The following is a 12,589-nucleotide window of genomic DNA, read 5'->3' as shown; positions in this document are numbered from 1 at the left end:
TACAAATTGCAAAAACAATTTGTAAACAAAAGGTAAATTTTTTCTCATGTTGCAAGAAATCCAGTGACATCTGTAAGGTGGTTTCATCTACATTAAGTGGGGCTTTTGAAAAATGAAGACAGGGCAATTAATTGAACTTTGGAGGATGGTGACAGATTTTGTCTAATGTCCTGATAGGAAGGGCATTGGCCACATCTCTGCAGGGCCTCGAGACTGAATTCAGCTGTCATGCAGGGTGTGACTCTGAGGCCTCAGGTGACAGGGTGCAGTGCCACCAGCTCTAACTACACTGCCCCAAAAGGCAAGACAACCAGCTGGGCCAGCATCATCACACGAGAGTCGATGGAGCCTTCACTTTTTAACAGGATTGTAACACTTTCCATTTGCAAAGAACAGCATGACATTTCTGTAGATGTGAATCAGACTGTTTTGCACCGACTTGAAAGCCATGCACACAATCTCCATCCCAACGATGATATAAATGGAGAAGAACAAGAAGTGAGGCTGTTCGAAAGCAATGTCCCCAAACCCAATGGTGGTCAGTGTGACAAAGCAGAAATAGAAGGCATTTTCGAAGTTCAGCTGCTTCTCCCAGATGGGGAGGATGGCAGCTGCACAGGAAATGTAGGCGACGACCACGAGGGCGATGATGGGGAGGGGGGATGTCCAGCCTCTCCTCCTGCCGCCCCGCCTCATCCAGGTTGTTGATGATGGAGTACGAGAGTCTCCTGAACACCAGCTCAAGACACGAAGAGCTCCCCTCCATGGCCTGAGGGGGCACCTGCAGTGTGTTCCCTTTCTCTCGTGCTAGAAGTCTCTCGAACAGCTCCATGTTGCTGCTTGGGATTGAGGGGCCAGGTTTGGGGCCCGGGAGCTCTGGGTCGTTGATGGCAATCCTCGGGATGGCTTCGTCTACGGGACTGATGTCAGGTCTTCTTTCGCAGGGGGGTCCGGAGCGCCACTTGGGAAGGGGAGGGGGGAGGAAAGGAGTTTTTGGAATTGGTGGTAGGACATGGATAAGATGGTTGCCAGGATGTCGCCTGTGTCTGAGAGGACCAGGAACATCAGGGGGACGCCAAAGAGAGCACAGAGCACGCACAGGTGCTTGCCAAGCCTGGTGACAGGGTAGGTGTTGCCGTAACCTGAAAAGGAGGACAGAGCCCGGGATTGTCGGCTGCTCTCCCCACTCCCCTGCTCAAAAAACTTTAAAGAGACCTTCTGCCACTTCCTCTCCCTGGCATATGACATTTTACACAACATGTTTAAAAATATTCATCTTGGGGCTTCCCTGGTGGTGCAGTGGTTGAGAGTCCACCTGCTGATGCACAGGTTCGTGCCCCGGTCCGGGAGGATCCCACGTGCTGCGGAGCTCCGTGAGCCATGGCCGCTGAGCCTGCGTGTCCGGAGCCTGTGCTCCGCAACGGGAGAGGCCACAACAGTGAGAGGCCCGCGTACCGCAAAAAAAAAAAAAAAATTCATCTTAAAACATTCATCCACTTGTCTGACATTAGGTCTGCTTTGCTGGGGGAACAGGCGGTGAAACCCAGCTTCTCTTTAGGATAAGGGACGACTCATGTCCAGATCTTTGACCAGAAATGTCCTTGGCAGGAGACAACCCCGTGTTTGGGAGGAGCTGACTGCCTCGCATTTTGCCACTTCTGAGCATCTGAAGGAGGATGGGCCTAGCTCACCTGGAGGGATAGGATGAGCACAGGTGACAGGATGTGCGGGCTTTGCAAACACACCCATCACCTCCATCATCCTCCATGAAGGCGTCAGTTTTTATGAAGCCACGCTTGTCCTTCCTGGGATGTCTGGGCCTCTATATATTAGGCAATTATTATGTGCCAGTGGTGTGTACAGCAGTACGCACGGTATTTGGGACGGTAGAAAGCTGGACGGTGACTAAAATACAATCGCTGCCCTCAGAGCCATTTGTGACTTAGTGGGTCAGACGTGTTCATAAACGAGAGTGAAATGTTGAGGACCCCAGCATCTAGAATCTTACCAACCTCGTTTCCAATTCCAGCTCTGCCATTTACTAGAAAGTTACATGACTGATCACATTTTCAGATGTCTTATCTGTAAAATGGGCACGATAATACCTGCTTTGTATATGGACCAGCTGAAAGGATTACAAGAGACCAGCACCTCACACACAGTGTGTCGTTCTCAGGAGGTTGGTGCCCTCATTCTAATAGCTGTTTTTTTGAGCATCTACTGTGGGTTGGGTATTAACCAGTCTTCATTGGTAAGTATTATCACCATTACAGATGGGGAAACTGAGGCTCAGAGAAGTGAAGCGACTTAGCCAAGAGCATACGTGTGATAAAGTGTGGAGTTGGGGGTCAAACCCCCAGGGCCATCCAGTTCCCAAGCCAGCTCCCTCCGCTGGGTCAGGAGCACCGAGGGGGTGGGACCCTCCAACCATCAAGAACAGGATGGTCAAGCAAAGAGAGGTTGAAGCCTCCATGCTCTTCAGGAGCCCCCTGCTCCCATCACCCCAGCCCCCCACCCGCCGTGTCTAGAGAGGGCAGGATCAGAGGGATGTGGAACCCCACAGCACAAGTCGCTGGATCTTCTGGAGTGGGCAAGCTCACTGCCTTCAACAAAGAGGGAGAAGCTCTGTATTTAATGCCTATGTTTAATTTTTGGTGTCATAAAAGGATGACTAATACAGAAAACCCCAGCCCAATTATGTAAATTAATTGGAAGGCAATTCCCAGGCTGGCTAAGCCCCAACCTCCTCCAGGGCTGCAGCTTCCTGCGCAAACTCTGGCCTCAGCCTCCGCCCTCCAGGCATACGCACGGGATCAGGCTGCCCATCTTCATCAGGGTTCTGGAAGAGGGCTGTGGCCCTCACCAGGTCCCATCACTGTGCACCCCTCCCAGGGCACTCCACACCACCCTGACTGCGTCCATGAGGTACCATTTGACGGCAGGGGTGGTGAACTCTCTGTGCATTCATATTGTTTGTGCATGTGAGTGCTTACTGCATGCACTGGGACACAGCGGTGAGCAAAGCAGATAGGAATCAAATAACCACCCTCGTGAGCATGCAATTACAAGCGGAGATCAGTAACAAGATGTGTAAGAGCAGACCAACAGGTTAGAACAAAGGCATCCATCCTGGATGGGCATTTATTGAGCACCTACTCTATGCCAGGCTTTCGCGGGTGGGATTGGGATACAATGAGGAACAGGCAGAGGTCACGCCCTCTGGGGGCTCCTAGTCGGGCCGGAAGCAAATTCTTGAACTCAGCTCCCCACCTGTCCAGCAGGACCCAAGAGCTCAGGAGTGAGCCTGCACTGGCTAAACCCCCCATCAGAAACCCGAGGCTGTTCCACAGGGCCGGACTTTCTGAGGGGGTGCCCAGGGTTTCTGTTGCCTCTCTTTCCCTTCCCCGTTCCCTGCAGGTCTCCAGCAGCTCAGCCCTCCCCTCAGGGAGAGGAGGTTGCAGAAATGACCTCAGGACAGCATCTTGTCCAGGCTTCGGTGAAAGCCCAGAAGCACTGAGGAGATTGGGGTGGGGAGGGGTCTTAGGGAGAGGGAGGGGGTTGGGGACAGAGGGGGGCCCTGGAGAGGATGACCAGCGGCCCAATGTGCCCAGGACTGAAAGTCTCATGTTCTGGTAAACCCTTAAATGCTAAAACCACGGCAGCCTCGGGCACACCAGGGAGTGGCTCGCTCTAGCCAGGGTGATTGTGGAGAGTGAGGAGAGATTCTCCGGAGCGGAGAAGAGAGGAGGGGGCCTGGAGCCCCTCATGGTGGGGCAGGAGCTCTGAGAGGCCTGGCCGTGGAGTCTCGGGAGCCTAGGCCCCGGTGTCAGCAAATATCCCTGCTCCTGAGCTTGTCACAGGCCTTGCAGTCCTTAGGGGTGTCAGCAGCAGGGCCCAGGGGCAGGCAGCCACCCTGTTTTCCAGATGTTGCCTGGAAGCCCCCAGCTCTCGTGCACCCCTAGGAAAGTCAGGAGAGGCTCCCCAGTGGAAGCCCCCCAGCCTCCAGGATGGAGTACCAGGGTGAGATCTATTTTATTTCAAGGAAAGAATATCACATTTCTTACAGGATTTATGGAGTAAAGTGCCTTTTAGAGTCAGAATTTCCCGCATAGCAGAACCCCTAGTGCTGGCAACCACCGTTGTTACTGCATTTAATAGACAAGGAACAGGGGAGTCAGGTGACACGTCCGGAGTCGCACAGCCCACAGCCTGTGGGCACCCCTCACCTGAAGACCTCCCTCCACATGCATGCTCTCCTTGGCAAAGGTGGGTGTAGTGGATTACAAAGTCATTGTGGCTGCCTCTGGGTGGAGTATGTTTACAACCCAGAGGACATGCCACGTTGCAGAGAACGCATCAAGGAAGTTAAGTCTCAGAGAGCACAGGCCCCTATGAAGGAAATGTATTGCCTACCCAATTACTGAATGCTAAAATGCATTATGGAAAATCATACTATTTCTTATAATGCATGCCGATATTCCAATTCCATCTGTCCACGCCACTTAGCCTGTGAGTATTTAACAGCCCATACACTTCCTAATCCAAGGGGGCTGATCCAATTGGGAATGACTGGGGATTGGCCAACCTCATACCTTTCAGGGGTCCCTTTTTCAGCATCAAGGCCAGGTGCATTTCAGGTGACCCAGAGATGCAGGACAGGAAGCAGTATTACCAGTAGGACCATTATTGATTACGGGCAGTGAAGAACCTTCCCCAATCCTCTTCCAGTTGTAATTACTGGATGGCTTGATGTCTTAATGGACTTGTACCATGAGTGACAGCATCATTTTCTTGGGATATGAACCAAGCTAATGCATTTCTGTTAGGTCAGTGGTTCATAGCCTGGACTACCATTAGAATCACCTGGAGGGCTCTGAAAAATACTGATGCCTGGGTCTGTCCCTAGTAAGTCTGACGTGATTGGTGTGGGGTCCAGGCATGGGGGCGTGTAAAAAATATCCAGGTAATTCTGATATGCAGCCTGGCCCGAGAACACTTGCCCCGGGAGAGTGCTTCTCAAACATCTACGTGCATCACCTGGAGAACTGGCTAAAACACAGATCACTGGTCCCACATCCATAGTTTCTGACTCAGTAGATCTAGGATGGGGCCTGGAAATTAATTTGTATCTCTAACAAGTTCTCTCTGGTAATGCTCACACCACTGGTCCAGGGACCACAGTTTAATAGCCATTGCATTACATCAGTGGTTCTCAACAGGGGACAGTTTTGCCCCCCAAGGGCCATTTGGCAATGTCTGGAGACATTTTTGGCTGTTGTGACTGGCGAAGACAGCAGGGGAAAAGGTGGGTGCCTCTGGGGGGTAGAGGCCAGGGATAATTCCAAACATCCTACAATGAATGCACGGGACAGTCCCTGCCACAAAGAACCCTCTGGTCCAAGATGCCAATAGTGCCAAGGCTAAAAAACGCTGCCTTAGATCAGTCCCCTTTTGTTCTTGAGAAAAAACCTAACGAAACCCCATACTCTCAAGCCCGTTTGCTTCCAGTCTCTTCCTTGCGCTTGCGGATCCCCTGTAAATGTTGTCCCTCAAAACATTCCCTGGAGGTCTGGGGTCCCTGAAAAGGCCAGCTGTGCCCTGCTTCTACCCTGCTCAAAACGACTTCCCTCCCAGAGTCCAAGGTCACTGCTGAATGACCAGCCCCACGAGGTAACAGCACTTACCTCGTGGGGCTGTCATGAGAATTAAACAAAATCATGCATATAGGGGCTTCCCTGGTGGCGCAATGGTTGAGAGTCCGCCTGCCGATGCAGGGGACACGCGTTCGTGCCCCAGTCCGGGAAGATCCCACATGCCGCGGAGCGGCTGGGCCCGTGAGCCATGGCCGCTGAGCCTGCGCGTCCGGAGCCTGTGCTCCGCAGCGGGAGAGGCCACAGCAGTGAGAGGCCCGCGCGCGTACCGAAAAAAAAAAATCATGCATATAAAGCACATTGGCACAACGCTTGGTGCTGGTAAGCGCTCAGTAGTGCAGCTATTAAGTTACTGTTACTCTTTCTGCTCGTGACCTGTCCCTGCTTGGATCAACATTCAGGTGAATGAGACCGGTTCTGAAAGAAACCACATGGGGGCGCCCTTGGACACAAGCATATGTGCCCATTTAAGAAAGTGTGTTGCAGCAGGCACAGGTTGTCCACCCAGCAGCCATTCCCCCATCTTTCCCTGGAACGCTGCTTCTCTCTCACCTGATTAATAGATCCGATCCGTCTAAGTCATCCTGGTAATCCAATCCCCTTGCCAGGGACTGGCTTGGGGGGTGGGAGGCTTCCAGGAAGTTTCTTGCCGATTATGACAGCCAGCCTTGCCTTTTCTCTGTCTATGAGATGCCATTATGCCCGGACGGGAAGTGGACCTTGGTGACCATCGTGTGACCCGCTGAGCAGGATGGAGAGAACCTGATACTCAATGTCACAGCTGAGCTGCACATCAAGCAGCCTGAGGGCTGTCCCCCACTGGACTTCCTACTTGGGAGGTGACACATTTTCCTTGCAGTTTAAGCCAACCGCGTTGGGTTTTCTGTCAGTCGCAGCTGACCCTCACGCTGACCCTCAGAGGCAGCTCTGGGAGGAGTCATAGATCAGGGAACAAGGCTCAGACTGGTTAAATTGCTCACTGGAGGTCACACAGCTCTGACCCAAGGTGGCTGGCCCCCAGAGTCCGCAGCTGGCCACTGTGCTCCACCTCTACCCCGAGTGTGAGGGGACCCCGGGACGAGTGCCCAGCCACGGCCTTTGTGAGCTCAGGCCCCCCGGGGTCGGTATTCTCCTGAGCTGGTGCTCTCTTGCATGGAGATGGGGCACCAGTACTTTTCACTGCCCAAGAGGGGCGGGGGCTACGCAGTGAGTCACACTCCTGGTAGGGACGCTGACCCAGGAGCCCCCGACCTGTGCCCGAGGGCAGCTCCACTACCTCCACTCCTGTGACCCCCTCACCACCAGCAGGGGTGGCTCCTGCCAGGCCTGGCTCCGCCCCTGCACCTGGCCCACCCTGCTGCTGCACCGCAGAGGGAAGCTGGGGCCCTTAGTTACTAGAAGGTCCTCCGATGCTGGCCCAGGGACACAGCGCAAGACCAGCCCCACTTCTCACAGCCCGCCAGCCTCAGTGGTCTCTACCTCAGAGGGGCCTCTAAGCCCCGGGGCTTTGCCTGCTGCCTCGCTGGAAATCTCTCTCAGCCTTTTTTTTTTTTTTTTTTCGGTACGTGGGCCTCTCACTGTTGTGGCCTCTCTCGCTGCGGAGCACAGGCTCCTGAGGTGCAGGCTCAGCGGCCATAGCTCACGGGCGCAGCTGCTCCGCGGCATGTGGGATCCTCCCGGACCGGGGCATGAACCTGCGTCCCCCGCATCGGCAGGAGGACTCTCAACCACTGCGCCACCAGGGAAGCCCTCTCAGCCTTCTTTGCCTGGTTCATCTCCACAGATCCTTCCACTCAAATGTCACTTCCTCAGACAAGCCTCTCCCCCATCCCCGAAAGTCAGGACCACCCTCCCCCATCCTGTCTCACCCACTTCACAACCCAAGCTTCTCCTCTTGAGCACGTCTGTGCGCTTAGCTGCTCATTGTTCCCGCCTCCATTAGACTCGGAGGCATCCAGCTATTTCAGCCCCATGCCAGGCACAGAAAAAGTCGCGTACAGACAGAGGCAGTGGGGTTTCAGGTTAAGACCCAGACAGCCTGGACCCAGACAGACATGAGCTGTGTCCCCTTGCAAAAATGGTGGACCTGCCTTGCCTCAGAGAGTGGGAATAATAACAACAGCTACCTCAGGGTTGTTGCGAGGTGGGAATGGGCTAATCATCGCGAAGAACTGAAAAGGGAGCCTGATGAGTCTTAAATACACATGGGAAGCAGCCGCATAGCACAGGGAGATCAGCTCGGTGCTCTGTGACCACCTAGAGGGGTGGGATAGGGAGGATGGGAGGGAGATGCAAGAGGGAGGAGATATGGGAACATATGTATATGTATAACTGATTCACTTTGTTATAAAGCAGAAACTAACATACCATTGTAAAGCAATTATACTCCAATAAAGATGTAAACAAATAAATAAATAAATACACATGCGTTAGCCAGCGCAGCCGCTGCTGTTGCAATCATAGGCGTTCGGTATTTGTGAAGGAAGGAAGGAAGGAGAGAAGGAAGGAAGGGAGGGAGGGAAGAAGCAAAGGCCATCTCCACAGCCCAGTTCCAATGTGCGGTGTCACACAGGAGCCCACCCTCTGTGCAGCCACCGAGAGGATCTGTGGCTTTGAGGGTCCACAGAGCCCATCTTAAAACGTGCAAGTGTTCACTGTAGGGAAGCAGCTCTGCCTCCACACCCTCCCCTCTGCCTGGGGCTCCGGAAAGGATTTCGCTGGGACAATGTGTCGCACAGGAGTCTTTCCCTTGCTTGGAGGCTGGAGACACGTACAAAGCAAGTGCAGGGAACAGCGCGAGGCCAGCTCCTTCCTCTCTCCAAGTCCTTCCCTTCTGGGCACTGTCATCCACTCCATGGGGACACAGGAATCTGAGCGGCCCCTGCTTCCAGGCAGGGCGAGGCTCTCCCTGGGGCTCCCTGAGCAGGGGTAAGCAGAGTCTCCACAGCACCCCGCAGACCTGCAAAGCTGGCAGCCTACTCTGGGGAAAGAGCACAGGACTTGGAGTCTCAACAGCTCTCGTGGGCACCAGCTCCACTCACTGCGCGACCTTGGCCCCTGACGTCACCTCTCTGGGCTTGGGCTCCCTGACCTGATTCACTGTGGGCTTTTAAGGAGGCAGCTTAGCACGGCCCCTGCAGGCAACTGTGCGCTCTCCTTAGCGCTGCAGGTCCCCTTCCTCCTCTGCCTCATCGTTGGCGCTTCCGGTCCTGCTCTGGCACACTGTGCTCCCTCTCCACGCCGTGCCCTCCTCCATTCCCTTGGAGCCAGCTGCCATCAATGCTGGTGACTCTGAAACCCACTCCCCAGCCCCAAGGCTGGGGAAGCTGTGCTCCCGCCATACCCTGAGCGCATCGCACTGACCACGTTTGGTTGCCCCCGAGTCCAGGAACCCGGGCAGGCAGGTACCCGGCAGGTTGTGTTTTGTGCAAGGGCACTCACTGGGAGACAAGATGAAGCCGAAACGCAGCCCACACCCCGCTCACTGGGGCCTTTGCCCGGGGAATGGGGCCATGCCCACCTGAAGGAAGGGGATTCTCTTCTCATTTGCACAAATGGGCCAGTGGCAGCCCTGCTCACTGCCGTCTCCCTGAGCACAGGGTAGGCACTCCACAGCTGTTTCTTGCACTAAATGAATGGAACACTTCATCCCCACCAAGGGTCCGCGTCCCCCTCTCCCCTGCCCCCACCCCCAGCTTTCTCTCACAGGTCTGCCCTCACCCCTGGACTTACCCACTGTGCAGCAGAAAAAGAGTGAGCTCAGGAAGGACCGGCCTGCAGACCCGCTAAACCACTGGGGCTTCACCTGCTGCAGCAGCTTCCCGAGACCCTGCTTCCCACCTTCCTCAACTCCAGAAAGAGACAACCGGCGTGAGAGAGAAGGTTACACCCTTTAAAACAGGTCCCGCCCAGGGGAAGGGGCGTCTTCCCCAGGGACCACGCCCCCTGCCTTGTGGCCCTCATCAACACTAAATGGAGGATCTCAGAACCCTTTGTTCCATGTCTCTGCAGTTTAGGTACTGCTCCAGCACCTGCAGAGATTAGGAGGCCACATAACCCTGTGTGCTGAGCACCCAAGAGAGAGGCCCACAGGGGTCCGGCCTGAGCTCAGCCATGGAATTGCCCTGCGGCCTTTCTGAACTTTCGGAGCCTTGCAAAGGGGCCGACTAACTTCTGCTCTGCCTCTTTCCCCGGGTCTTGAGAACCGAAAGAAAAAGGCTTTTATGAAATGCAGGCTCTTGCGTGATTGCAAACCATATGCACTCCTGGAAGCCATTAAGCCTGATGGAGTGTAGTGATCATACCGGGATCAGCTGGCTGAGGATACCTGGGAAGACTTGGCGGAAGCAGGCCTGGGGGCCCTAGTTTCTCGGAGAGGTGTCCAAATGGTACCTTTGGCCTGGCAGCCAGTGGGTTTTAGGGATCCCAGAAGTCACCTGCCAGCTGGCACAGTTGTAAGAAGATGTCACAGAGCCTGGAACAGCAGGAAGTCACCACTCGTTTGAATGGGCACCAACCTGGCAGTCCAGACACCTGCAACCTAGACTCAGTTCTGACCCTGACTAGTTCCTGTAGCCGTGGACAAGAGGCTTCTTTCTGAGCCTCAGTTTCCCCATCGGGGAGGCAGCATGACATGGCTTTGGAATCTAAATGTCTGGGGTTGAATCCCTGGCTCCGTTTTCTAGTGGGTGACCTTGGGCAAGTTGTTTAACTCCCAGTGTCTCAGTTTCCTGATCTGTAAAAGGGGGACAATTCATATCCACCCCAAGGGGTGGGTGTGAGGATCAAGTGAGACAGTGCATGAAAAACAAGGGTCTGCACTAACCAGCACTTACTGAGCATTTTAATCTCCAGTGAAAATCAGTACAAAATGCGGATGGACCAGCTCTGTTTTCCTATACCATTCTGTGCATCAGAATCACCCAGGAAACTTTTTAAAAATAAGATTCCCAGCCCGGTCCTGGAGATCCTGATTAAGTGGGTTTGGGGAAGAGCCTGGGAATGTGTATTTTAGACCAGCTCCTTGGATGACTCTTATGCGTGGCCAGGTTTGGAAAGCCCTGAAGTTGTTGACAGTCTGGACACAGTGATGGCTCAGAGTGTCAGATGGCAGACGGCATCTCCTGGGTCATCTGAGTAGGCTTGTGTCTGTCTGGCACAGATGCAGAGAGAAGGAGTAGGACCCTCCATGGAGAGGAGACTCTGCCACCTGTGATCAGCCTCTGGTCCGCCCCCGCTGGAAGGACATCCCACAGGTTGGAGGGGTCATTACCAGGCTGGCTGAGGACCTGTCATACCACGGGACCCTGTTCTTCCCTTGAACTTTAGTCTGTTTTTCCTTTGTCTTTTATTTACTCTCTATTATTTTATCTTGCTTTGTTGAATGCATCTTTCCAAGCTTTAGGAGACAGTATGGAAATAAGTGACAAATACGAATGAAAAGCAATAAGGACATATATAAAGTGCCTTGTGCCTTCCAAGAGGCTTCATGTCCATTGTCTCATCTGCTTCCCACAGGGTCCCTGTGATTGGTGGGCCTGAGATTGTGGGCCTTCTTCTCCCTGGCAGACTGAGACCCAGAGAGGGCAATCTGCCCCAGATCACACAGCAAGCTGGGAGAGCAAATGGGACTGAAACCAGGACCCAAGTTCTTCTCACAACACCTTCTTCCTCCCCTGAGTCCGACCACAAAAAAAGGCCACTTGAAACAAGAACTAGGAGCGCAGGGGGCAGGCTACTATCTTGGCAGTCCAAGCCCAATTTGGATTGTTCCTTGAATTCCAGTCCTTGTAAACTGAACCATGGGGTGGGGCAGGCAGTTCTGAGGACCAGCCTAGGAACCCACAGCTCCAGATCTGGTCACCCATCCACCCCACTCCACCTCATCAAATCTCCAGCAATCCATCCTCCTCAGAGCCTGCCGGTCTGGGTGGGGCTGGGAACTGAGGCAAAGGGAAGGGAGCGCCCACTGGGTGCTCAGCACTTTTCCTACATTCTTCACATCAACCCTGAGAGGCCGTCCATTATTCCCACCCCCATTTTACAGAGGGGAAAACTGAGGCCCAGAGAGAAGTCACTTGCCTAAGGTTGCCCAGGAGTGGGCAGGATGCAAGCAGAGGGCTCCCAGACTCAGCTTCCTACAAGGCAGTCGTCTCCTCTCTGGGGCCTGCCTCTACCCAGAGAGAAAAGGCCCGCCCTGCCCAGGTACGCCACCTACCTGTTCTGTTGCATTTCAAGATGTCACAGAGCTTCTCCAGGAACTCCTCAAACTCCGGGTCATCTGCCCCCAGGTCCTGGCTGCCCTCAATGGCTGAGAAGAGCGCGGCACCCACCAGCGCGTACGTCACCAGGGAGCAGTGGAAGCAGAGGCGAGGGAAGATTTTCCTCAGGGCCTCCCAGCAGCACCTCCTATCTTGAGGCGGCCCCGCAGCCTCCATCCTCCCAGGAGTGGGCAGGACAGGAGCTGCTGGAAGAGGGAGGAGCCCAGAGGTCCCGCCAGGGAGGAGGGGGAGTGCCCCGAGAATGGCCCGGCTCCAGCTCTTCCCCCAAGGACTTGGGAAGCAGGCGGCAGTCCTTGTGCGTTCAGTTCCTGAGAGTTTCTCAGATAGCGCGCCCCCTAGTGTCTCAAATTACTATTGATCCACCAGGCAGGTACGCTCCCAGCAGCCTGGCCAGCCCGAGAGCTGACCTTCAGGGGCTTTGGGAGGAATGCGTGGTGGTTGCTTTGTGCTTTGGCCTGTGGTACCCTGACTCTTGGACAGGTAGAAATAATAGTAATTAGTGCGGCCAGAGCTCCACAGTTTACAAATGGCCTTTATTCGGTGTGGATCTAATTATTGGTCCCAATTCTTCATTCCCCTCTAGCATACCCAGACTTGCCTTGGCCTCAGGGTGGGCAGAGCATACTTCCTTCTTAGCATTGGACTAAGCCACATGAC

General features: G+C 54.3%; 1 protein-coding gene across 1 annotated transcript; it reads right to left on the bottom strand.

The window, feature by feature from the left end:
• Positions 1–351: 351 nt before the first annotated feature.
• KCNK18 (potassium two pore domain channel subfamily K member 18) lies at positions 352–12,088 on the bottom strand. Its single transcript, XM_024755915.1, is given in 5 exon segments — positions 352–660; positions 662–987; positions 990–1,142; positions 9,372–9,500; positions 11,869–12,088. Coding segments are annotated over 5 exon segments (1,137 nt in total).
• Positions 12,089–12,589: the final 501 nt, after the last annotated feature.

Source organism: Neophocaena asiaeorientalis, unplaced genomic scaffold (assembly GCF_003031525.2).
Source record: "Neophocaena asiaeorientalis asiaeorientalis breed wild unplaced genomic scaffold, Neophocaena_asiaeorientalis_V1.1 scaffold85, whole genome shotgun sequence".
Taxonomy (NCBI): domain Eukaryota; kingdom Metazoa; phylum Chordata; class Mammalia; order Artiodactyla; family Phocoenidae; genus Neophocaena; species Neophocaena asiaeorientalis.
Note: the sequence above shows the minus strand (reverse complement) of the source record. Positions and strands in the feature narration are given on the sequence as shown.